The 26,475-nt window shown below is 37.2% G+C and overlaps 3 protein-coding genes across 3 annotated transcripts; 2 read left to right on the top strand and 1 right to left on the bottom strand.

Annotated features, from left to right (window-relative positions):
* Positions 1–19,654: 19,654 nt before the first annotated feature.
* Positions 19,655–21,983, top strand: IAQ61_001177 (uncharacterized protein). The gene is made up of 3 exons (XM_003841041.2): positions 19,655–19,921; positions 20,140–20,558; positions 20,622–21,983. Exons 1-3 carry the CDS (start codon positions 19,756–19,758, stop codon positions 21,708–21,710), a joined length of 1,674 nt encoding a protein of 557 aa, XP_003841089.1. The 5' UTR covers positions 19,655–19,755; the 3' UTR covers positions 21,711–21,983.
* A 352-nt stretch (positions 21,984–22,335) lies between these two features.
* IAQ61_001176 (uncharacterized protein) lies at positions 22,336–23,533 on the top strand (the record flags this gene model as incomplete). Its single annotated transcript, XM_003841042.2, has 3 exons — positions 22,336–22,369; positions 22,595–23,090; positions 23,143–23,533. Coding segments are annotated over 3 exons (921 nt in total), but the record flags the coding sequence as incomplete, so codon positions are not given.
* Positions 23,534–24,280: 747 nt separating this feature from the next.
* On the bottom strand, positions 24,281–25,674 carry MCR1 (NADH-cytochrome b5 reductase). Its single transcript, XM_003841043.2, has 2 exons — positions 25,144–25,674; positions 24,281–25,090 (listed from the first exon to the last, which is right to left on the bottom strand). Exons 1-2 carry the CDS (start codon positions 25,550–25,552, stop codon positions 24,441–24,443), a joined length of 1,059 nt encoding a protein of 352 aa, XP_003841091.1. The 5' UTR covers positions 25,553–25,674; the 3' UTR covers positions 24,281–24,440.
* Between the last annotated feature and the right edge of the window lie 801 nt (positions 25,675–26,475).

Genomic DNA, 26,475 nt, shown 5'->3' with positions numbered 1-26,475 from the left:
GAGGATAGGAAGCCCTAGAACTACTACTAGTTATCCTAGAAGATCCTTATATAATAACTAGCTACTATAGAGACTAATACTTTAAGCTAAATATATTTAGATAATCTATTAGTAATAACTAATAGGAACTAGGGTTTACTATTATCTTTTATAGGTAGGTTAACTATAAAATCTATAGATATTTAGGACTAGTATTATAACGCGACTAGTATAGGTTACAATAGACCCTATTAGCGCTTCTAGGAGATATAAGCACTATAATAATAGCAGTTTTAAATATACTACGCAACGTCTCCTAATATTCTATCCTAATAATAGTTGCGGCGTAGTATTTAAAATATTATATTCTTTTCTAGATATCCTACTAAACCTAATTTATATACTTGCTATATAATAGTAGTTATAAGGGGTTCCTATATTATTAACTAAATAACACCCCTCTAAAGCAAAGTACTAAGTGCGCTAATTATATAGTCCCTAATCTGTTGCTTTATATTAGCTAAAACTAGGAAAGACCTAGCGCCTTTCTAAACTGTATTAAGACGTACTTAGTATATCTTATCTTCTAGTACTGCTTTGTCCTATAGTATCTATATATATAGGTTAGCAAAGAGGCTAGCGCCCTTTAGTAACTTAGACTGTAACGACTTAGGTAGGTAGGGCATCCAAAAGGTATCCTATACGACTCAAAGGCATATGGGAGTGCGCGTCTGTATAGAAAAGGATAAGATTCCTACACCTATAGGTCTTGTACGAAAGGACAAGAAGAACATGCCTATCCTAACTATAGGCGAGCTATTCTCTATATACATTAGTAAGTTAGGCCTTTATTAGACTAGACTTGGTATAGAACAATAGGCAGGCAATTCTGCCTTATTGTTACACTACCCCCTCCTGTAGAGAAAGGATAGTCCCTATCCTTAGGATTAGGTTTAGATCCCTCTTTAAAGAAGAGCTTTTGCAAAATAAATCCACCTTTACCTCTACCTTCACCTTCACTTCTTCTTCCTAGGGCACGGACCCCTATCCCTGGCCTACCTATAACTAGCCCTCTACCTACTAACTTTCTCACTCCTATATCCCTAATTTTTTAATTATTTAACCTAATCTATCTAAAATCTAGTAAGTATTTAATCTATATAATTAAACAGTTGCTAATCTAAATTAGAACCTTTAGCCATGCTAGTACTAGTACTACTAGGAGTCCTTCTAGTCGCTTATCGCGCTCTCTATATAAGAGCAGTTAGGGCTCTAGCTAGGGGCAGGTTTAACAATTTTAATTTTAAGTTAAAGAATTCTAAGAAGTGCTAGTACTATATCTCCTAGAATAAGTATTATAATCTAGTAAGTGTCTAAATCTAATAGGGTTCCTTTACTAATCCTAGCAGATTCCTTCTTTTGTTAGCCAAGAGTACTCTGCCCTTAGGGGTGCTCTAGAAGAATACTACAGTCTAATTAGAAACCCTACTAAAGGGGATAAGGATAAGGAAGCTATAGTTGCCTATTAGAAGGATGTTAAGTAGTTTAAGGCTACTATTTAAGAAACTGCCTAAAACCTTGCTAAGTGCGTTACTATTACTAATACTTAGACTAAGGGCATAGAAGCTGCTAAAATCCTTATAGCTACCTATTATACTACTACATCTAATTCACGTTAGCTTTAGAATAGTATCTATAAGATAGTCTTAGCAGTTAAGGGCTTAATAAGGGCTGTCACAGAACTTAAGGAGGAATTAGCGCTAAATTAGGAGGCAACTTTCCTAGTCTAGGCTAAGATAAAGGCGTTCCACGAGAAGGAGTCTAAATTAGTCCTAGCTCCTGTCCCTGCTCCCGCACCTGCTGCACTAGTTGTCTAGAAGCCGGCGAAGAAGGATAGTCTAGGCGCGATCTTAGCTAATACAGAGTCTAAACTAGGTTCTAATAGAGAGATAGATATAGAATAAAGAGGTTTCCTAGGGGTAGTGTCCTAGGAACCTTAAAGGTTCTAAATAGGATATAATAATAAATAGCAATAAGAATAATAGTAATAGATAGTAGTTAATAGATAATGCGTAGCTAAATAGGATGTGAATTAGTTCTAGTATTAGGCGTAATTATTGTAAAGTAATATTAGATCCTCTTTGCCTTTTTCCTAGGCTTAAATCTATTTTAGTAAGTTGCATAGGGGACCTAGCTAATTTAGATACTATTAGTAGAATACCTGTAATTTATAGGGAGCACCTATAAAGTTAGAGGCAGGATACTAAATAGGATTAGGATTATGTCTAACCTACTTAACCTTATATTTCAGCTTAGATTAGTATAATTTGCTAGCTAGGATTTCTTCCACCTCCTATTCCTCTACACCTTGTATAGGGGTACTAGGGGGTTTTAGAGCCTCTTGTCTAGGTAACAGGTCTTAGGGATCTTTACATAGTATATTAGGAGAGAAAACGTTATAGATCTTAGAACTAGGTAGCAATTAGAGGCGATACGCGTTTCCTACTTGTTCTAATACCTTAAAGGGACCTTCCTATTGTTTAGATAGTTTTTAGCTAGGTTGTGAAATAGCAAGATTAGCAGTAGATAGATAAATATAGTTACTAATCTTCTAGTTAACTAGACAGTGATAGCGATTAGTAGCAGAGCGTATTTAGTCTTAAGCTCTTTCTATATTTTCTTTACTAATCTTCTAGGTATTATGCATCCAAGTAGCAAGGGATAAGGCGTCTTTATAGTTCAGTTTCTCTGGTATAGTAGATAGGGTCTTTTCTAGTTTCTAATACTAACTTTGCTTTAGTAAGGAACTAAAGAGGAGCTAATACAGAGCTATACTAATAGATAAATATAGAAGAGTACTTTAGGCACAGTCTATTATAGGTAGTAGCTTGCTCTAGTTATCCTAGTAATAGGATACAAAAGGCCTTAGTCTCTAGTTAATATACTTATTTATAATCTTAGTTTATCTATTAGTTTATTTATAGTAGGCAGTAGAGAGCTTAACTTTAGTGCCTATAATCTAATAGAACTTAGACTAGAAACTAGATACAAACTAAGGGCCTTAATTAGAAATAATAGTATCTAGAGTGTGTCTAAATTAGTACACCCACTAAACAAATAAGGTAGCTATACCTTAGGCGTCTATAGTTTTGTAGCAAGGGATAGTAATAGCTTGCTTTAATAGGCGATTAATAATAACTATAATCTAATTATAACCCTATTAATCCTAGGGAAAATCCTTAAAATTAATGCACAGGTGCTGCATTAGTAGACTAGGGATAGGAAGGGGGTAGAGCATGCCTAGGAGTCAGTGCTATCTTAGGTGCCCTCTCCTGCATAGGATACAGTTTTAAACATAGCGTTTATAGGTAGTCTCTATACCTTTCTAGTAGTAATATTAGGCCAGAATCTAATAGGTTTTAGTAGCTAATAGGTAGGCTATAGACACTTAATTATAAGCCTTATAAATTAGTCTAGTACATAGGACTAATCTAGCAGGCACGCAAAGTTAATCCTAGTAGAGAAGGAGTCTATTTTCTATCTAATAGTGCTTAGGCAACTCTAATCTTTCTATTAGGAATAAGGACCTATTTTCTTAGAGAAGAGCTTTAATAAGTTCTAGGGATCTAAGAGTTATAGGGTTCTAAACCGCTGTAATTAAAGCAAGGATTAGTAAGAAATACTTAGCTAGGTAGTCTTACGCTAAATTAGAGTTAATTTAGGGGTATAACCTATCTAGGGAGATTATTACTTATAAGCGATTATCCCTTTGCGTAGTCTTAAGGTTAACTATATCCTATTCCCTTTTACTTAGGATATCCGCTTAGGCGTTATTAGATCCAGGAGTATACTTAATTTAGAAGTTAAAGGGACTTATAACCTCTAGCTATCTAGCTTGCCTAGCACTAAGGACTTTAGTAGATATAAAGTACTCTAGTGCTCTATAGTCTGTGTATACTCTAATAAGGTGCCAAGTACTTATTAGGTTAGCACGCTATTTCTTAAAGGCGCAGATTATTGCAAACAATTCTTTGTTATAGATTTCCTAATTAAGTTTAGAACTAGTAAGGGTCTAACTAAAGAAGGATACAGGGTACTATTTCCTATTAGGATGCTCCTATAAGAGGACAGCTGTAATAACTCTATTAGAGGCGTCTGTCTCTAGTTTTAGAGGGTACTTAGGATAGAAGTAAGCTAAGCTTAGGATTGCTAGCAGGGCATTCCTAAGCTAGTTAAAGGCTTGTTAGCATTCCAAAGTCTATACAAATAGGGTAGCAGGACTCTAGAGGGCAGTTAAGGGCTTAGCTGTCTTAGAGAAGTTTTCTACAAATTGCCAGTAGAATCTAGTAAATCCTAGGAAGGACTTTACTCTAGTTATTATCTTAGGAGCGGACCAGTTTTAGAGTACTTTAACTTTGTTAGGGTCCACCTCTAAGCCTTTGTTAGTTAGGATATAGCTAAGGTAACAGGTACAGGTTGTATAGAATTCGCTTTTCTTGATATTAGCCTATAATCTAGCAGAACAAAGACGCTTAAGGACTTTTTTAACATAGTCCTTATAAGTAGCAAGGTTTTTAGAGTAGATTAGGATATTATCTAGATAGGTAATGCAGAAGTTATCTAAATAATCTATTAGTATATTATTTATATACTACTAATATGTTGCAGGTCTGTTACACAGCCTAAATAGTAGGACTTTACATTTATAGGCACTATACCTAGTGCGGAAAGTAGTGTACTCCTCTAAGTTAGGGTCTATTTAGATCTTATTAAAGGCAGCACGAATATCTAGCTTAGTAAAGATTTTTGCTTTAGCTAGCTAGGATAATAGATTGTCTATATAGGGTATTAGATACGCGTCCTTTCGCGTTAAGCTGTTAAGCTTATAGTAATCCACATAGATCCTAAGGCCTCTATTTAGCTTCTTAACACACAGGATAGGAGAGGCAAATAGGCTCTAACTAGTCTTAATAAAACCTTTCTATAGGTGCTCTTGTACATATTCCTTAGTAGCCTAGAGTTCCTTAGTATTTTAATAATAGAGGGGACTCTAGTAGTTTAGAAGGGGTTCCTCTAGGACTATCTTGTAGTTATAAGGCTAGTAGATTAGAAGTTTGTTAGCCTTAGCCTTGTTAAAGACGTCCTAATAGGAGTCGTAGTTAGATAGGAGCTTCTAATCTAACAAGCTATGTTCAAGAGTATCCTGTTTAGATAGGGTTTAGATCCTACACTTAATCTTATATAGGCTAGTAGTAAAGAATTTATTAGAAGATTTTTTTATATTTAAAATAGAAAGCATTAGCAGAAATAGTAGCAATTTAAAATTTTGCAGGTAGGGTAACAGTTAGCGATTAGACTAGGGTAGGTGGCGTAATAGGTTTAGTAGCAGTCCTATAAGTGGCTAGAATTTTAAGTATACCACGTATCCTATTAATTAAACCAGGACTATTTTAGTTCTAGTTCTCCTCTTAATCCTAAAGGGCGTCTCTTTGCAAGATATTATAGGTAACTAGAGTAGACAGCACTTACTAGTGGAGTTGTACTAGAATTAGAGGAGCGGGGTCGTAGGTTAGAGGATATTTCTCTAGCCAGATTAGTTAAAATTTATCTATATTAATTAGGATTTAGAACTGTTTTAGCTAGTATTGTCTAATAATACAATCCTAAGAACCTAAGTCTACTATTACAAAGGGGTAGTTATAAACCTTTTAGCCACTAACTATTATGTAAAGCTAAATATAGTAAGCAACTAGGGAGGTAATCTAATCCTAGAACCCTTTAATAGTAAGCTTGTATAGTAGCTTTTAGATAGGTACCCTAAGCGCAGAAGAGATATTATAAGCAATTTTTAAATTAAGAAATAAGTAACCTTAGGCCCTAGTATCCACTAAAGCATTTAGGCAAACACTAGATCTGTTAAGGCATAGGGTTATACGTGCAAGCAAATAGGAACTAATAAACAATTTAGTTAAGGAAAGGTTTAATAGGTTATATTAAGTTAGGCCTAGGAAGGAGGATCCTCCTAGGCGTTGTTGTTTCCTGTCTAATAGCTATCTAAATTAGTTAATTTAGCGGTTTCTTCTTCCTTAGAATTCTCGACACCCTATTCCATATCTATAGCCTAAATCCTAGGGGGTTTAGGGCAGTTACTAGAGAAGTGCCTAGGCTTTCTACAATTATAGCAAGTTACTAGGATTCCTATTATAGTAGCGCTAGGAGTAGCTAGCGTAGCAGATAGGGGTTAATTATTTTAAGGGGTAGTGCCTTATTATTATAAATAGGGCATATAAGGTTTGGCCGTTAAAGGTCTATTATAGGGTTTCTAATTAGCGTCTAAATAGGACTAGTTTCTAGAGTGTTAGAAGGGAGTTAGTCCTTTTCTAGATAATAGGGTAGTCTAGGTAGGAGCAGACAAGGTAGGGTATAGGCGGCGTTCTATGTTAAAAGCAGTAAGATAATCTACTATAGTCTTAAAATTATTGTGCTAATTCTGTTAGAAAGCGAGGTTTAGCATCCTTAGGGAAGGTGTAATCTTTATCTAGAGGTAGTAATACTACTCTAATTAGGGTACTTCTCCTCTAATAGCAAGACTCTAGAATCGTGACTTAAAGGCAGGGAACGTCTCTATATTAGTTATGTACAGGCGGTTAAATATAGTCTAACTCTTAGCTATCTTATTTCTAGTAATAAAGTAGGTTTAAAGGAGGGTAATTATTTCCTTAGCTTTTTAGAACTAAAGGCTTAGGGAATTAGATAGGTAACGTGGCTCTAAGTATTCTCTTGCTAGTCCTAAGCAGTGTCCCTAGACTAACGCCATCTAAGCTCTAGAAGAGGGGTAGTAATTAGCGTTAATCTCTAGCCTATCCTAAATAGATGCTTGCTATTATCTAAAAGTGGGATTAGCACTATTATTAAGTGTAGAGATATTTAGCGTCTTTTTAGATTATCTCTTAGCTTTTATAGTATACACTATAGGGTTTAATATAGAAGCTAAAGACTAGCTAGGTTAAGTAGTACCCTATATCTCCTTATAGAGGGAGGTGTTATATAACTAATTAGTAAGTTACTTAACTTGTTCCTCTAACCTCTCCTTTTTAGATAGGGTTAATATATATTTATCTTTAAGGGAGGTGTTGCTTTAAGATTTCCTAGGAGCACAAGGTACCTCAAGAGACAGATAGGAAGCGGGTCCTTTAAGGAGGGCGTTGTTAATTAAGTCTTCCTTATCTAATTTCTTTCTATTAGTAAATAGGCTTTTAAAAGTAGCTAAACTAGAGGCCCTTCCTTTGCCCTTGTCTAATATTTTATAGTTAATAAGAATAATAAATCTTTTCTTTTCTTTTTAGGGGGTTTAGTTGTAGGAGGATATTAGCTTTGCCTCTAATTCCTCTAGGCTTTTAGTAGTCTCCGGGTCTCTACCTTAACGCAATCTAACGCGATTTTTCTAAAGGTAATCTAGCACCACCTATAGGTCTAGAAGTCCAAGCCTATAGGCTTCAGTCGTTAGAAGTTCTAATAGCTATTCCAACTGTGGAGTTGCAGGGTTAGGTAGCTACTAGAACTAAATTAGTAGCTTAAAATAACAACAAGTGCGATATTCTTGAATGCTGTTACTAGCTAGGATAATGTTCTTCTTATAATATAACAACTTAGGTAGGTAGGGCATCCAAAAGGTATCCTATACAACTTAAAGGCATATAGGAGTGCGCGTCTGTATAGAAAAGGATAAGATTCCTACACCTATAGGTCTTGTACAAAAGGACAAGAAGAATATACCTATCCTAACTATAGGCGAGCTGTTCTCTATATACATCAGTGAGTTGGGCCTTTATCAGACCAGACTTGGCATAGAACAATAGGCAGGCAATTCTGCCTCATTGTTACATAGACGCCTCCTCTGCTTCTAACACTATAACCTAAATTAATTTAGGGCGCATTACTAACTATAGTATTGCTTTAGAGGAGTTTAAATCTTATAGTTATCTACTTAAGGTATTAGGTTATCCTACAAGATAGCTAGGCCTATACTGTAGGATGTACTAATATTTTAAAAGTTCCTCTACCTAGTAGCACTATTACTTGCTTAAGCTTTAAAGGCTAGTAAAGTACTCTAAGTTTTTATAGTCTATAAATATTATAAATAGCTTGTAAACACTTTATAACTCTACTAACTAACTTTTAAGATACTTAATAATAGCAAGCAATTCCTTATTATATATAGTGTAGTTTTGTCTCTTTAGTATTAGTGCTATAGAGTAGTAAGTAACTAGGCGCTAGACGCCCCTAACTTTTTGCAATAAGCAACCCCTAAGAGCACATCCTAAATAGTCTACTTCTAATAATATTTCTTTAGCTAGGTCCTATTATATTAATACTAGTCCTAATATAAACGCCTTTTTTAGCGCATTAAATACACTTTATTCTTCCTCTCCCTATTAGAATAGGGTATTCTTCCTAGTTAGTTAGTTTAAAGATGCTGCTACTTTAGAAAACTTTGCAATAAAATTATAGTAGAAGTTAGTAAAACCTAGAAAACTCCTTACCTCTCTTATATTCCTAGGGGATTCCTATTCCTATACTACCCTAAGCCTTTTAGGGTTAGGTCTAAGTAATTTGCCTACTTTAATAATATAACCTAGGTAGCGTACCTCCTTAATACTAAAAGTATATTTCTCTAAGTCTAGGTGTAGTCTTACTTCTTTTAATAGCGTAAGTATATACTTTACTTTTTTTATATAGTTAAACTAGTCTCCTCCTAAATAAATTAGGATATTATTAAGGTAGGCTATTATATATAATCTAAGTAACTCTATAAGTGTAGTATTAATATATTATTAGAAAGTAGATAGCGCACTACTAAGACTAAATAGATATACTAACTATTTATACAACCTAAACTAGGTGCAGAAAGCTGTTAAGGACTTATAACCTTCTACTATTCTAACTTTATAAAAGGCAGCGTGAATATCTACTTTTATAAACTAACTTGCGCTAGATAGTATATATAAAGTTTCCTTAATAAGTAGTAGTAGGTATTAGTCTAATATTATTATGCTATTAAGTATCTAGTAATCTATATAAAGGCGCTAACTGCCTAATAGCTTCTTTACTAGTAATACTAGAGCTCTAGCTATAGAAGAGCTTGCTTAGATCTAGCCCTTATCTATTAATCTAGTAAGTTATATTCTTAGTTCTAGCAATTAGTTACGCGACATAGGGTATAGGGGACCCTATAGGGGGTTAGGCTAGGTTCTATCTAGGAGGGTTATTAACTAAATATAGTAATCTATACTACCTTAATAAGGTAGCAAACTACTTGCTAACTCTTTGTTAAATAGGTCCTTAAACTCTTATAGTTCTAGTAGTAACTTTATCTTTCTAGTTTTATACTTAGGTTTATAGGGAACTATATTACTAGTAATATAGATAGTATATATATTATTAGGACCTCCCTTATTAATACTTCCTAGATATTTTATTAGGCGTAAGTTATATATTACCTATAAAATATCTAGTATATTTATTGTAAAATTTGTACCTATATATCTTCCTATTAGGATCCTTAATTTAGCAACCCCGCTATAACTAAACCTAAGATAGTAGAGATACAGGTAGGATACAGGCATCTCCCGCTCTCTTATACTACTATATTTACTACCTTCCTAATTATTAATTTGCCTTATAGAATATCTATAATAACGCCCTCTCTGCATAGCTATAGTCTGCCTAGTATTAGTTAATAGGAAAGACTAGGTACTATATAAGCTAAAAGCTAAGACCACTAACTATCTAAATTATAGTCTAATACTACTAACTATAATATTCTTATACCCTTAGCAATTCCCTAGCTATATTGCAAGGGTCGCAAGGGAATATTAATAAAGTTCCTACTAATCTATCTTACTAACTTTTCCTTAACTATAGTAAAATACTAGCACCCTAAATTAACTATTGCTTGCATATTCTCTACTCTACCTAGGAGGAGGGGAATAAAGAATAGAGGATTATTTAACCTAGCCTTAATATCTAGGGGACACTTAATAGCCTCTACTATTAATAATTCCTCTATTATAGTATCCTCCTTATACCCCTAACTTAGCCTAAAGATAGGGGTAGCTAGTTTCCTAAATTAGGGCCGCTTACTAATACTATAACTATCTTAACACCTACTAGTTATAGTAATAGGGTATTAGGGTATAAACGCATAAAATAACCACCCTATCTATACTAGGTGTAGACCTTCGCTAGTTTCTATATATTAAACAGGTCCTGTAGGATCTAGTTAGGACGTAATATTAGTAGTTTAGTAGGTGCACTTAATAAGGCTACCACTTCTACTATATTTATATCGCTGTCCTAATCTAAGTTAGACTTCTACTAGGGTTCCTTAGACTTACTAGCCTAAAGGAGGCCTAGTTCTAGAGAGGCTATTTTAATATCTACTACAATTATCTTATATTCCTCTATAGCTGCGTTATAGTTTATCCTAGAGACTCCCCTATAAAGGGAAACTAAGCGTATATAACTATTAAGAGATTACTAAAGTTATAAAAGCTTCTATTTATTATCCTAGTATAAACCTCCTAACTATATAAGGAGCTATATAAAATTTATAAAGAACTCTATAAAAGGCTAATTTTAGCCCTAATATAAGTGTTCTAATATAACTTAGGCGCGCTCCTACCTATAATAGTTACTATAATAGAATACTAGGTAGTTAAGAAACCTACTTATATCCTAACGCTTGCGTGCACTATCCTTAAAGTATAGTGCTATAGCGCGCTATACTATAGGTAATAACTAGGACTAAATATATATAAACCTTACCTCCTTATCCCTAATAAAGACCTTATCTGCACGCTGTTTAAATTCTATAGTTATTTACTAGGAGAAGAAGTTTACCTTAGTGCTATTATATAGCAAGCTAACTAGGAAAGGTTTGCAATATAAGGTAGAGGGGGATAGAGGTAGTAGGTTATTAGACCTAGCAGGCTTAGAGGGGGGTTAGGATAGAATCTAATTGCGTATTTCTTTGTTCTACTAACGTAGTATAGCTAATATAATAGAGTCTTAAGCCTATTATTCTATTAATCTATAGACTAGCTATATTATCCTTTCTACTATATTAGGTTACACCTAATTATTCTAAACATCTAGCGCGTCTATCTCTATTACTATTATAGTATGTTTAGTAGAAGATACTAAAATATTATAGACTTATAATAACTTAGGTAGGTAGGGCATCTAAAAGGTATCCTATATAACTTAAAGGCATATAGGAGTGCGCGTCTATATAGAAAAGGATAAGATTCCTACACCTATATATCTTGTATAAAAGAACAAGAAGAATATGCCTATCTTAATTATAGGCAAGCTACTCTCTATATATATTAGTAAGTTAGGCCTTTATTAGGCCTAACTTAGCATAGAACAATAGGCAGGCAATTCTGCCTTATTATTACAACTATTACTAATGCTTAGACTAAGGGTATAGAAGCTACTAAGATCCTTATAGCTACCTATTACGCTGCCGCATTTAATTTACGTTAGCTTTAGAATAGTATCTATAAGATAGTCTTAGTAGTTAGGTATATAATAAGGGCTATTAATAAACTTAAGAAGGAAACAGCGCTAAATTAGGAGGTAACCTTTATAGTATTAGCTAAGATAAAGGCAATGATTAAGAAGGCGTCTAAATTAGTTCTAGCTCCCGCACCTGCTCTAAAACTAACTACACTAGTTGTCTAGAAGCTAGCTAAGAAATCTAGTCTAGGTAGTATTAAAGCTAATACAGAGTCTAAACTAGGTTCTAATAGGGAAATAGATATAGAATAAAATAGGTTTCCTAGGGGTAGTGTCCTAGGAACCTTTAGAGTTCTAAGACAGGTCTAAATAGGATAAGATAATTAATAATAGCAAGAATAATAGTAATAGATAGTAGTTAATAGCTTAATATATATCTAAATATAATATAAATTAGGTCCTATATTAGATATAATTGTTATAAGGTAATATTATATCCTCTTTGCCTTTTTCCTATACTTTAATCTATTTTAGTAAGCTGCGTAGGGGACCTAGCTAATTTAGATACTATTAGTAGAATACCTGTAATTTATAGGGAGCACCTATAAAGTTAGAGGCAGGATGCTAAATAGGATTAGGATTATGTCTAACCTACTTAACCTTATATTTTAGCTTAGATTAATATAATTTGCTAGCTAGGATTTCTTCTACCTCCTATTCCTCTACACCTTATATAGGGGTACTAGGGGGTTTTAGAGCCTCTTATCTAGGTAATAGGTCCTAGGGATCTTTATATAGTATATTAGGAGAGAAAACGTTATAGATCTTAGAACTAGGTAGTAATTAGAGGCAATATGCGTTTCCTACTTGTTCTAATACCTTAAAGGGACCTTCCTAGTGTTTAGATAGTTTTTAGCTAGGTTATAAAATAGCAAGATTAGTAGTAGATAAATAAATATAGTTACTAACCTTCTAGTTAACTAGATAGTAATAGTAATTAGTAGTAGAGCGTATTTAGTCTTAAGCTCTTTCTATATTTTCTTTAGTAATCTTCTATGCGTTATATATCTAAGTAGCAAGGGATAAGGTATCCTTATAGTTTAGTTTCTCTAGTATAGTAGATAGGGTCTTTTCTAGTTTCTAATACTAACTTTGCTTTAGTAGGGAGCTAAAGAGGAGCTAATATAGAGCTATGCTAATAGATAAATATAGAAGAGTACTTTAGGCACAGTCTATTATAGGTAGTAGCTTGCTCTAGTTATCTTAGTAATAGGATATAAAAGGCCTTAGACTCTAATTAATATACTTGTTTATAATCTAAGTTTGTCTATTAGTCTACTTATAGTAGGTAGTAGAGAGCTTAACTTTAGTGCCTATAATCTAATAGAACTTAGACTAGAAACTAGATATAAACTAAGGGCCTTAATTAGAAATAATAGTTTCTAGAGTATATCTAAATTAGTATACCTACTATACAAATAAGGTAGCTATACCTTAGGCGTCTATAGTTTTATAGTAAGAGATAGTAATAGCTTGCTTTAATAGGCAATTAATAATAACTATAATCTAATTATAACTATGTTAATCCTAGGGAAAATCCTTAAAATTAATATATAGGTGCTGTATTAGTAGACTAGGGATAGGAAGGGGGTAGAGTATACTAGGGAGTTAGTGCTATCTTAGGTGCCCTCTCCTGTATAGGATACAGTTTTAAATATAGCGTTTATAAGTTATCTTTATACCCTTCTAGTAGTAATATTAGGCCAGGATCTAATAGGTTTTAGTAGCTAATAGGTAGGTAGTAGATACTTAATTATAAGCCTCACGAATTAGTGTAGTGCATAGGACTAATCTAGCAGGCACGCAAAGTTAATCCTAGTAGAGAAGGAGTGTATTTTCTATCTAGTAGTACTTAGGCAACTCTAATCTTTCTATTAGGAATAAGGACCTATTTTCTTAAAGAAGAGTTTTAATAAGTTCTAGGGATCTAAGAGTTATAGGGTTCTAAACTATTATAATTAAAGCAAGGATTAGTAAAGAACGCTTAGCTAGGTAGTCTTGCGCTAAGTAAGAGTTAATTTAGGGGTATAACCTATCTAGGGTGATTATTACTTATAAGTAATTATCCCTTTAAGTAGTCTTTAGGTTAATTATATCCTATTCCCTTCTACTTAGGGTATTAGCCTAGGCGTTATAGGATCTAGGAGTATACTTAATTTAGAAGTTAAAGGGACTTATAACCTCTAGCTATCTAGCTTGCCTAGCACTAAGGACTTTAGTAGATATAAAGTACTCTAGTGCTCTATAGTCTATGTATACTCTAATAAGGTGCTAAGTACTTATTAGGTTAGCACGCTATTTCTTAAAGGCGTAGATTATAGCAAATAATTCTTTATTATAGATTTCCTAGTTAAGTTTAGAACTTGTAAGGGTCTAACTAAAGAAGGATATAGGGTACTATTTCCTATTAGGATGCTCCTATAAGAGGATAGCTGTAATAACTCTATTAGAGGCGTCTATCTCTAGTTTTAGAGGATACTTAGGATAGAAGTAAGCTAGGCTAGGGATTACTAGTAGGGTATTCCTAAGCTAGTTAAAGGCTTGTTAGCATTCTAAAGTCTATACAAATAGGGTAGCAGGGCTCTAGAGAGTAGTTAAGGGCTTAGCTATCTTAGAGAAGTTTTCTACAAATTACTAGTAGAATCTAGTAAAACCTAGGAAGGACTTTACTCTAGTTATTATCTTAGGAGTAGACTAGTTTTAGAGTACTTTAACTTTCTTAGGATCTACCTCTAAGCCTTTATTAGTAAGGATATATCTAAGGTAATAGGTATAAGTTATATAGAATTCGCTTTTCTTAATATTAGCCTATAATCTAGCAGAATAAAGACGCTTAAGGACTTTTTAAACGTGCTCCTTATAAGTCTTAAGGTCTTTAGTGTAGATAAGGATATTATCTAGATAGGCGATATAGAAGTTATCTAAATAATCTATTAGTATATTATTTATATAGCGCTAATAGGTTATAGATCTATTATATAGCCTAAATAGTAGGACTTTGTATTTATAGGTACTATACCTATTATAGAAAGAAGTGTACTCCTCTAAGTTAGGGTCTATTTAGATCTTATTAAAGGTAGCATAAATATCTAATTTTATAAAGATTTTTACTTTAGCTAGCTAGGATAATAGATTATCTATATAGGGTATTAGATACGCGTCCTTTTATATTAAGCTGTTAAGCTTATAGTAATCTATATAGATCCTAAGGCCTCTATTTAGCTTCTTAATATATAGGATAGGAGAGGCAAATAGGCTCTAACTAGTCTTAATAAAGCCTTTCTATAGGTGCTCTTATATATATTCCTTAGTAGCCTAGAGTTCCTTAGTATTTTAATAGTAGAGGGGACTCTAGTAGTTTAGACGGGGTTCCTCTAGAACTATCTTATAGTTATAAGGCTAGTAGATTAGAAGTTTATTAGCCTTAGCCTTATTAAAGACGTCCTAATAGGAGTTATAGTTAGATAGGAGCTTCTAATCTAATAAGGTGTAGTTAAGTATATCCTATTTAGATAGGGTTTAGATCTAACGCTTAATCTTATATAGGCTAGTAGTAAAGAATTTATTAGAAGATCTTTTTATATTAAAATAGAAAGTATTAGTAGAAATAGTAGTAATTTAAAATTTTGCAGGTAGGGTAACAGTTAGTAGTTAGATTAGGGTAGGTAGTATAGTAGGTTTAATAGCAGCCCTATAAGTAGCTAGAATTTTAAGTATACTACGCATCCTATTAATTAAACTAGGACTACTTTTATTCTAATTCTCTTCTTAATCCTAAAGGGCGTCTCTTTGCAAGATATTATAGGTAACTAGAGTAAACAGGACTTGCTAGTAGAGTTATACTAGAATTAGAGGTGCGGGGTTATAGGTTAGAGGATATCTCTCTAGCTAGATTAGTTAAGATTTATCTATATTAACTAGGATTTAGAACTACTTTAGCTAGTATTATCTAATAATATAATCCTAAGAACCTAATTCTACTATTATAAAGGGGCAGTTATACACCTTTTAGCTACTAACTATTATATAAAGCTAAATATAGTAGGTAACTAGGGAGGTAATCTAATCCTAGAACCCTTTAATAGTAAGCTTGTATAGTAGCTTTTAGATAGGTACCCTAAGTATAGAAGAGATATTATAAGCAATTTTTAAATTAAGAAATAAATAACCTTAGGCCCTAGTATCTACTAAAGGGTTTAGGTAAATACTAGATCTATTAAGGTATAGGGTTGTACGTGTAAGCAAATAGGAACTAATAAATAATTTAGTTAAGGAAAGGTTTAATAGGTTATATTAAGTTAGGCCTAGGAAGAAGGATCCTCCTAGGCGTTATTGTTTCCTATCTAATAGCTATCTAAATTAGTTAATTTAGCGGCTTCTTCTTCCTTAGAATTCTTAATAACCTGTTCTATATCTATAGCCTAAATCCTAGGGGGTTTAGGGTAGTTACTAAAGGATTGCCTAGGCTTCCTATAATTATAGCAAGTTCCTAGGGTTCCTATTGTAGTAGCGCTAGGAGTGGCTAGCATAGTAGATAGGGGTTAATTATTTTAAGGGGTAGTGCCTTATTATTATAAGTAGGGCATATAAGGTTTAGCTATTAAAGGTCTATTATAGGGTTTCTAATTAGCGTCTAAATAGGACTAGTTTCTAGAGTATTAGAAGGGGGTTAGTCCTTTTCTAGATAATAGAGTAGTCTATATAGGAGTAGATAAGGTAGGGTATAAGTAGTATTCTATATTAAAAGTAGTAAGATAATCTACTATAGTCTTAAAATTATTATACTAATTTTGTTAAAAGGTAAGGTTTAGTATCCTTAGGCAAGGTGTAATCTTTATCTAAAGGTAGTAATACTACTCTAATTAGGGTACTTCTCCTCTAATAGTAAGACTCTAGAATTATAATTTAAAAGCAGGGAACGTCTCTATATTTATTATATATAGGTAGTTAAATATAGTCTAACTTTTAGCTATCTTATTTCTAGTAATAAAGTAAGTTTAAAGGAGGGTAATTATTTCCTTACCTTTTTAGAACTAAAGACTTAGGGAATTAGATAGGTAACGTAGCTCTAAGTATTCTCTTGCTAGTCCTAAGTAGTCTCCCTAGACTAACGCTATCTAAGCTCTAGAAGAGGGGTAGTAATTAGTATTAATCTCTAGCCTATCCTAAATAGATGCTTGCTATTATCTAAAAGTAGGATTAGCACTATTACTAAGTATAGAGATATTTAGCGTCTTTTTAGATTATCTCTTAGCTTTTATAGCATACACTATAGGGTTTAATATAGAAGCTAAAGACTAGCTAGGTTAGGTTATACCCTATATCTCCTTATAGAGGGAGGTGTTGTATAACTAATTAGTAAGTTACTTAACATGTTCCTCTAACCTCTCCTTTTTAGATAAGGTTAATATATATTTATCTTTAAGGGAGGTATTGCTTTAAGATTTCCTAGGAGCATAAGGTACCTTAAGAGACTAATAGGAAGTAGGTCCTTTAAGGAGGGCGTTGTTAATTAAGTCTTCCTTATCTAATTTCTTTCTATTAGTAAATAGGCTTTTAAAGGTAGCTAAACTAGATACCCCTCCTTTGCCTTTATCTAATATTTTTATAGTTAATAAGAATAATAATTTTTTTTAGGGGGGTTAGTTATAAAAGGATATTAGCTTTGCCTCTAATTCCTCTAGGCTTTTAGTAGTCTCTAAGTCTCTACCTTAATATAATCTAACGTGATTTTTCTAAAGGTAATCTAGCACTACCTAGTAGTCTAGAAGTCTAAGCCTATAGGCTTTAGTTATTAGAAGTTCTAATAGCTATTCTAACTATAGAGTTATTAGGTTAGACTACTACTAGAACTAAATTAGTAGCTTAAAATAATAATAAATATAATATTCTTAAATACTATTACTAGCTAGGATAATATTCTTCTTATAATAAAATAACATAGGTAGGTAAGGCATCTAAAAGGTATCCTATATAACTTAAAGGCATATAGGAGTGCGCGTCTATATAGAAAAGGATAAGATTCCTACACCCATAGGTCTAGTATAAAAGGACAAGAAGAACATACCTATCCTAATATAGGTAAGTAATTCTACCTTATTATTATACGTACTACTACTCTACTAAATAGTTAAATACTTAATACTATATAAGAAAGCAAGCTTATAAAGTATATTAAAGAGCTTTATAAGCAAGGATTACCCCCTATATAGACTATTATTTAAAATTTTATAACTAAAATATTAGGGAATCCTATAGGTAAAAATTAGGTGTAGCGCTATATTAACTACTATAATATTAATCTTATCTCCTATTAGGCTACTAGGCTTAATTATAACTACTTTAAAGCTAATTCTATCTTTAAGTATAGCTTATACTTTAAGCTTTTATACTAAAAAATAGAGTAATATAATATTAATAGTTAGTATATCTATAATATAGATAAGAAGGGTTTCCTTATTAGAGTACTCTTAAAAACTAAATATATCTTTAATAAGAGCGCCTATAAGTATAGAAAGATTAGAGCTATACTCTAGGATAGTAATAAGGAGTAGATTACTACTATAGCTTGCATATGCGCTAATAGTACTACTCTTACCTCTACCCTTATTTATTAGTCCTAATCTAGAGCTCTATAGAATACCTAGTTATAAGATTTTAACCTATTATAATACTAAGCTTTCTTTATATAATTACTAAGTAGGTAGATAAGCTACACCCTAGGGGTATCCTAGCTTAAGGAGGTGTTTAATTACAAGATAAAAGCTAAAGCTTATACTTTATACTAGCTCCTTATCCTTAATAGCTATAGATCTTATATAATAATAGAGTTTATTAAGTACTATAATAAATATAAGATCCTGCTTATAATATATCCCCCTTATAGCACTTATACCCTTTAGCTACTTAATATTATAGTATTTGCTCCCTTTATAGCTTTATATAAAGCTTAACTATCTAGTTTTCTAGATAGCTCCTAAGGGCTTATAAGCATTACTAAGAGGGATTTCTACTAGTTATTTAATACTATATAGAGTAATACCTTTAAGGAAAAGCTAATATTAATAGCTTTTAAAGTAATAGGTATCTTACTACTTAACCCTAATATTATCCTTTTAAGGTTTAAAGTACCTATAAATAATAGTAACTAGTTTTCTTTAAGGGATAGTATAACCTTAATATTAAGTATAAGTAATTAGAGAAAGATAGAGTAGTTACTATATAATACTATAATAAATATCTATAATAAATAGTTAAAGAAGCTTAGCTAGATAATCTATAATATATTAGTAAGAAATACTTTACTTAACTATAAAAAGAAACACCTAAGGGCTACCTTAGCTAATAAGAAGAAGCGTAGGAAGTATAGTAAACCTTTATTATTACCCCCTAATAATAATTATAGTAGTAGTACCTAATTTATTTTATTATTAAAGGTAGAGTAAGTATTTAAGCTCTAGGAGTAAAAGAACCTTAAAGAATAGGAGCTATAATACTAAAAAAGTAAGGTAATTAAGCTTTATAAGTAATAGAAGCTTACTAAAGCTTAACTTATAGAGGAGTGTTACCTAAATTAAGTAATTACTAAGAAGGAGTAGGAGAAGAAAGCTACCTAAATAGCTACTATATATAATAAGTAGAAAATTACTAAGTAACTAGAAAAGTAACTCTAAAATAATATTAGAATATCCTAAATAGGTAAGAGGTAAATCCTTAAGCCTCCTACTAATATACTAGCTAAGGTAGTTAATAAGAAGCTAGTAGAAGAGGATATAGTAGTAGAGGCAATATTATAGTATAGGCGCCTAATTAGACCCCCTAAAAAGCTGCTTATATAATCTAAAATATTTAATCTACTCTAATAGATCTAATAATTATAACTCTAAAAAATCTTATAATAATAGCTATTATAGGTGGCGCAATATCCTTATTTAGTGGGTGGTGGATTTTAGTGTTAGTGGGCGCTTAGTGGGGGTGGGCGCTCGGTGGTGGATCACGTTAGCTAAGGTCTCGCAGTGGCAAATCATGTGACGCTGAAACTGCCCAAGCGCCTGAGTTACCCAATGCTACCGCATCATGGTGTGGTACGGTATTAAGGGCCAAATCTAGACAAACGCTTGTTCTTAAATATACATTTGCATCCAACCATCTCTAGTTTCTACTCTTAGATGCTATCTGTCCTAGCCATTTGTGATGTCCTCCATTCACGATGCGGGAGAGCGCGCTCCTCTTCTTCGCGTCACATCAACGCCAAGTCTACCGGTTCCCGAGATAGATGGACACGATGATGAAGCACACGTCTCAACATTGCAGGGAGCCTTCATTACGGCGTTTGTAGGGCTTCTTATCTTTCTGCAGGGTATGTGAGATCCTCTATTCCGTTCCTTGAGATCTATTTCCAGTAGTTATCCGTCCCGCACTCTTTCGTACATGTGCGATGGGAGGCATAAGAATAGCTTCCCCAGACCTTAATTTTAGCATTCCTATCTATCATGGAATAGATATAGAGACAGCCACATGTTTTAAATCTATCTTGCATGGTGTGTCCTTGCTCATAACATTCTAACACCCTAACAGCAACCAACATATCCATCCTCACCACTACCCAATCGTCCATCGCCGCTGATCTAGATGCCTTTGAGAAAGCGAGTTGGTTCACGAGCGCATATCTCATAGCCATGTCATCACTTGCCCCCCTCATGGGCCGTCTTTGTCAAGTCTTTAGTCCACGCCTCTGCATGTTCTTCTCCACCCTGTTCATTAGCATTGGGTCAATAATTACATCGACTTCGATGACGTTTGAGCACTTCATCGTTGGCCGCGTAGTCACCGGCGCGGGTGGCGGAGGCATTTTCATCGTGGCAAGTATCATGGCGATTCAAATGACAAGTGCGAAGAGGAGGGGCCTGTTTATGGGCCTTGCCAATGCTGCAATGACGATCGGTGTCTCTCTAGGTGCTGTCATTGCAGGTGCTCTTGAGCCCAGGATTGGGTGGGTATGTGCCTGCCTATACTTGCTCTCGATGCCAGTTATGATGACATCAGCTTACACTGCCTAGAAACCTCTTTTTGGGATACAAGCACCTGTCAGCTTGTTCGCTGGTATCGGGCTCTTGATATCCATTCCTGCAAGTCATACCTCGAAGAACAAGGACTATGACAGCCTAGCTCTTGGAGAGAAGCTTGCAGGCATCGACTATGCTGGAGCTCTACTCTTGACCACCACCATCGTGTTGTTCCTTCTCAGCCTCTCTGGCGCTCAGGTCCTCCCTACACCACTGCTTCTATCCGCCTTTATGTTGCCCATTTTCCTTCTCAACGAGATCTATGTTGCCAGAGACCCGGTCATTCCTGTGTCGGTCCTTCGGTCTCGGGGAACCTTGCTTACCTGCCTAGCCACCTCTGGTTTCATGATGGCACGCTGGGCCATTTTGTTCTACACGCCTGTCTACGCTCTTGCTGTTCGAGGTTGGGCACCTGCGGTTGCTGGCTCGATCTTGATTCCTACAAATGCCGGCTTTGCCGCCGGAGGTATACTTGCTGGTGTCTTCCACATCAAGCGAACAGGCAGCTTCTATTTGCATACAATTGTTGCCATGGCCATATTTCCATTTACCATGGCCGCCTTGTCTTTCATTTCCACGCCGTGGAGCCCTTGGTGGTTGTATGTCGCCATGGTCTTCCTTAATGGACTCGTCACCGGCGCCACGACGAACTATGCCCTGGTGCACCTGCTGCATCTCACACTTCCCGAAGTCCATCCTGTTGTGATATCCCTTCTCACAACATTCCGTGGCTTTGCAGGTCCATTTGGCTCCGCAATCGGAGGTGGCTTTTTCGTACGCGTGTTGCGTAAGTCGTTAACGAACGGTTTCGCACGGGAGGGGCTTCGGCATCGCGAGGATCTAATGAGAAGATTGCTTGGGAGCCCAGCACTTGTGAATCAATTGGAGGGTGTTGAGAAGATCATTGCAGTCGAGGGGTACCAGGATGCGCTCAAGGCGCTATTTCTAGGTGCGGTTGGATTGTCCATCATTGTGACGTTTCTGCAGTCGGGGACAGGCTGGAAGGAGGCGACGAAGGAGCAGCCTGGATCACAGCAGGATGTCAATAGCGAAGAAACTCCGGTGAGCGTGAGCGGTGCTTAAAGGGTGATTATCCAACTGTGGGAGTTTTCTTTCTGTATGTATCATCATTGGATGCTGACCAGAAGAGAGCGTTAGCATGGTTCCAGACACTCGTCCTCCATGATGATCAAGACTCATGATCAAAAGATGACAGAGCATTCATGTTCGATGCACACTTCCTACTCAAGCTTGATGTGGCTTGCATACTTGCCGGCTATTCTCACGGAACAGCATGTGTGCTCTCTGCTGCAGTTTGCCCAAAGCCCACCGTCCTTGTCTTTTTCCCCAAGTACCGCCACTTCTTCTGCAGCCACCCGTCTATACCGTCTATACCACGTCACCGCTCCTTCCTTAGTCTCCCATCTTGTGTCCAAACCGTGCTAGCGGCTTTGGTTTGTTTGTTTGTCTGTTTACGTCGTCGCTGTACTTTCCGAATGGTCGGGATCGCGACTGCTCATAAACAATTTCCCCTGCCCCTCCCCTCCTATCCCCTCTCCCATCCACTCTCCCATCCACTCTCCCATCCACTCTCCCCACAAGACTGGCAGCAGCTGTTCACTTCTCGCAAACTAAGGCGGGATTGAAAGTCGGCTAGTTCCAACCAGACAGCTTGTAGTCTTTTCAACCTTGAAACACCAGGTAGCAGTCTCAGTCTCAGTCACAGTCAACTCCTCTAGGAAGTAAGTACATTCATTCCGCTCCTGCCCTGCTCTGCCCTGTTGTGAGCTCGTTCGTGCCTTCTCTCTTCGGCCACAGTGCAAAACCTTCGCCTGCCACTCGAACTCATCATCAGCGCCGGTGAAGGGACGCCAGAGTATCAGAATGTTGTCAGGCTGGTCTGATGCTCCACCTCACCTCACCTCAAGATTCATTGGTGCATTCATTAGCTGACTTCATCATCTAAGATTGCGCGAGAAGGCCAGTCGAGACAACGACCTTCAATATGGCTCGTGGTATAGCCGCCCAGCTGTCCGGCATGGCCTCCAACCCCTATCCACGCCCCAAGATGCAGCAAGGCGTCAATACCATCTGCGTCGTCTGTGACCGCTCCATCCGCACTCTTGACTGGGTTGCACACAAGAATTCCAAAAAACATCGCCAGGCTGAAGCCAAAGAGCGTGCTGAGGCTGAGGGTGCCAATGGTGCTAACAACGTCAACGGCTTCAGCGGTGACTCCAATGGCTTTACTCCCGACACCAATGGCGCCAATGAGCCTCCTGCCACTACCAGCGGGGATGGCTGGACTGTCAGTACTGGCGGTGAGACTAGGGCTTTCGGTGGCAAGAACGCTGGCGGTTTTGCAGGTATGGTTTGTTACGGCTGTGGTGACACTGGTCATGCCAAGCGCGAGTGTCCCAAGAAATCTGGTGTTGAGACCTGCCACAATTGTGGAGGGACTGGGTAAGTGGAAAGGTGTCTTCACATATCGGACTTCACTAACCGTTATTTCTAGACACCGCAAGATCGATTGTGACCAGCCGCGCAAGCCAATGGCTGGCGGACATGGAGGTCGTACCTGCCATAACTGCGGCAGTGAGGACCACATGCTTCGCGAATGCCCTGAGCCTCGCGTCATGCGCTGCCAGAACTGTGCGGAAGAGGGTCATGTCGCTCGTGACTGCTCCTTGCCTAGGGACTGGAGCAAGTTCAAGTGCAGGAACTGCGAAGAGTATGGTCATAGTCAGGCTCATTGCACCCTTCCCAAGGTTGAGAATACCAGAGGTGACTGGGGTGCCACTGTTGAGTCTGGCGCCACTGCTGGCGGCTGGGCTGATACTGCTCAGGACTCTACTCCCGGAGGCTGGAGTGATGCTACTCAGGACTCTACTCCCATCGCTTGGTGATGCTACTTTGGAGTCTACCGATAGTTGCAGTGGCGACAACAAGTCTTTGAAACTCTGGTAAGGGGGCTCTTTGTGTTGCCCAAGGCTTGCTGGGTCGAAGACATACGGAACGCGCAGCTTACGCGAGCCTTCGGCAAGAGCATCATGAAACACAGAAGGTTGGTGAGGGTTGATGGTATAGCCCGAGTTTTGTGATGGTCTCTTGTCCCGATGCAGACTTTACGGACCTTCTGATGGAAGGATGTCAGAGCAGATAGCTTCGTTTAGTCGATCGGAAGCGCACGATCACGTACTTTCAGGTACTCTTGAGATGAAGCATAGCTTAGCAACTATGTCAAATTCCTAACCTTTAACTTGGTCAATGATCTTTTGCAAATATGAATGAAAAGTGTTGACGAACTATACAGATATCTTTTTTGCTTTGTCTGCATGCTCTATTAACGACATGTACAAAAGATACAAACCACATGATCAACATACTGGACACTTATAGGACGTTAAATAACTTCAATCAATCAATCAATCAATCAACATACTGGACACATCCAAACATCTATGCACCTATTCAGTATTTCTCTCCCATAAAATCCTTCATCTCACTGACATTTTTTGAAGTTTCCACTTAAAATTTAAGATTAAGACAAGTTGTATTTATTTTCTTACTGACTTACTAATTTATATAACTTGGGTTTGAGTTAGCATATATAGTCTAGCACAGCAAGCATAGCATAGCAAGTGTAGCAAGCACAGCAAGCACAGCATTAGAATTATGCCATAATGGTAACACAACTGGTATTCTTCTCCACACACTCATACACACTCATCATGACTTTACAGGAGGGGTCCTTCATGTACATCCACATCCACATCATCATCATCAACATTATCACCATCATCAAACACAGCTCTAGAACTTGTACACCTGGTCTTTGCTGTACCCCAGCTCCTTGAGGTAACCCTCGAGTTCGCCCTGGTCCTGCGGACTCTTCTTGCCCCCACTTATGGCCTTGTACATGCCCGGGGGCCCACAGACAAAAATCTTGATCTTGTCGCCCTCCTTGGGTTCCGGGAGAACCGTCTTGAGGAGCTCCTTGGTGACGTGGCCTTTGCCGCCTTGCCAGACCTCGGGGGGGTGGTCGAGGACGTAGAAGGCGCGGAAGCGTCGGGGGTAGGTGTTTTCGAGCTCTTCCCACTCCTTCTTGAGGAGTATATCTTGCTCAGTGAGGTTGCCGTAGATGAGCGTGACTTTGGTCTTGTCCTCGGGATTCTTGAAGATGGCGCGGGCGGTTTGCCACATGGGCGTGATGCCAGTGCCGCCGGCGATGAGGGCGATGTGCTCGTGTTTGTTGGGAGACCATTGGTATTTGGGGATCGGGCCCTTGAAGTCTAGTCTCTGGCCAGGTTCCATGTTGTGCATATGAGTGGACATGGGGCCATTGGGGTACTGCTTGACGATGAAGTCGACTGTGCCCTTCTGGTCGACATCGCTGATGGGTGTGTAGGGGCGAATGACAGGCTTCTCCATCGCAGGGCCCTTGTACTTAGTGATGACGGCGGCTGAACCATGTTAGGAGCTATGTTGGATGATGCGCTTGCGGATCACTACTCACAGGCAACGGGCAAGCCGCTCTCCATGTCCTCCTCAGGCAGCTTGAAGGTGAGCTTCTTGGTGTTGTGGTTCACAACCTCAGACTTCTCCAGCATAAGCGACAGGAAGCCCTGCTCACCGCCATTAAAGGCTTGCTTTGCAGGTCCCGTGCTGACGGCGGGGATCTTCTTTGCCTCCTCCGAGGGCGGGGCGTTGCCCTGCTGTCCGGATGGCGAGTCTCCTTGTCTCATATACAAGTAGGCGCCTGCAAGACCGGCGGCGCCAATTCCCATATAGAGGATACTGTTGTTACCGCCGCTTTGGGGCGATTCCGATGCATACCGACGGACCTGCTTTGGACTTGTCAGCTGTTGGTGAAGCCGGACGGATTGGTAATCGTCTTCCGATTGCTGCTGGAGGAGCGCATACATGCTGCAGTGTCCTGGCCGGCCGGAAAACCTGTCTGGCAAACATGATGGAAATGAATTGGTTCGCGGAGTGGGTAAACTTTGTTGTCGATGATTTGCGCGGAAGACGACGGCGCAATCGCTGTTCGAGATGTGAAGATCATAAAGGTCGCGCCAAGAGAAACGTCATGGGTACCGGTATTGGAGGCTGGGCCCTGTCAGGCCCGATTCAGTAGAGACAACTTCTTCCACACACACACACACACACACACACACACACTACCACTTGCATATCCTCTTTCCCCTTTGCCTTCTTTAAGAGTAGAGTAAATGTATAATGGTTCTTTAGATTAGTTAGTTACATGTAGAAACATCTCGCCATATCAATGCCCTATCAGACAAGAAATTCGCCATTCCCGAGGCCCGATGGTGTCAGTTTTACGCATCTTTTAATGGAAAAATACGACAACCTCCTAGCTTCTGCTAAAGAAGAGAAGTGACGGTATCTTTTATCTTAAGAAAAAGTTAACAATGTTTATGCGAGACACTCTTTGCTTCTATATAACAGGTGAGTACTTTCATATTCGTGTCTTGGATCCAGCTCCTGTGTGGGGACGAGATCTTAGTAGGATTCAATATTATAATCCTCTGCGATGGCTATAGGATAAATTCTCCAACAGAATAAATAGTATCCGCCAGATATGGTGGACGTCATGGTGGCTTCTACCTTCACATGATCCCTCTGGAGGATTTGATAGTTGATATGCCACCTAATCCAGACTACTCTCAGTCTGCTGTCTGCCTAATCGATGGCACTGATTGTGTCACCTGCCTGTAGAATCAAGCATAGAGTATTTTCCGCACACTGTACTTAGCCATCGGTTAGCAATTGCAAACGCAGCGCCGAGATGAGATTCAGTCTAGTAACCAAGTTGCTGGAGTAATGT

This window comes from Plenodomus lingam, assembly GCF_022343315.1.
Source record: "Plenodomus lingam strain CAN1 chromosome Unknown contig_11, whole genome shotgun sequence".
NCBI classification, from domain to species: Eukaryota; Fungi; Ascomycota; class Dothideomycetes; order Pleosporales; family Leptosphaeriaceae; genus Plenodomus; species Plenodomus lingam.
Note: the sequence above shows the minus strand (reverse complement) of the source record. Positions and strands in the feature narration are given on the sequence as shown.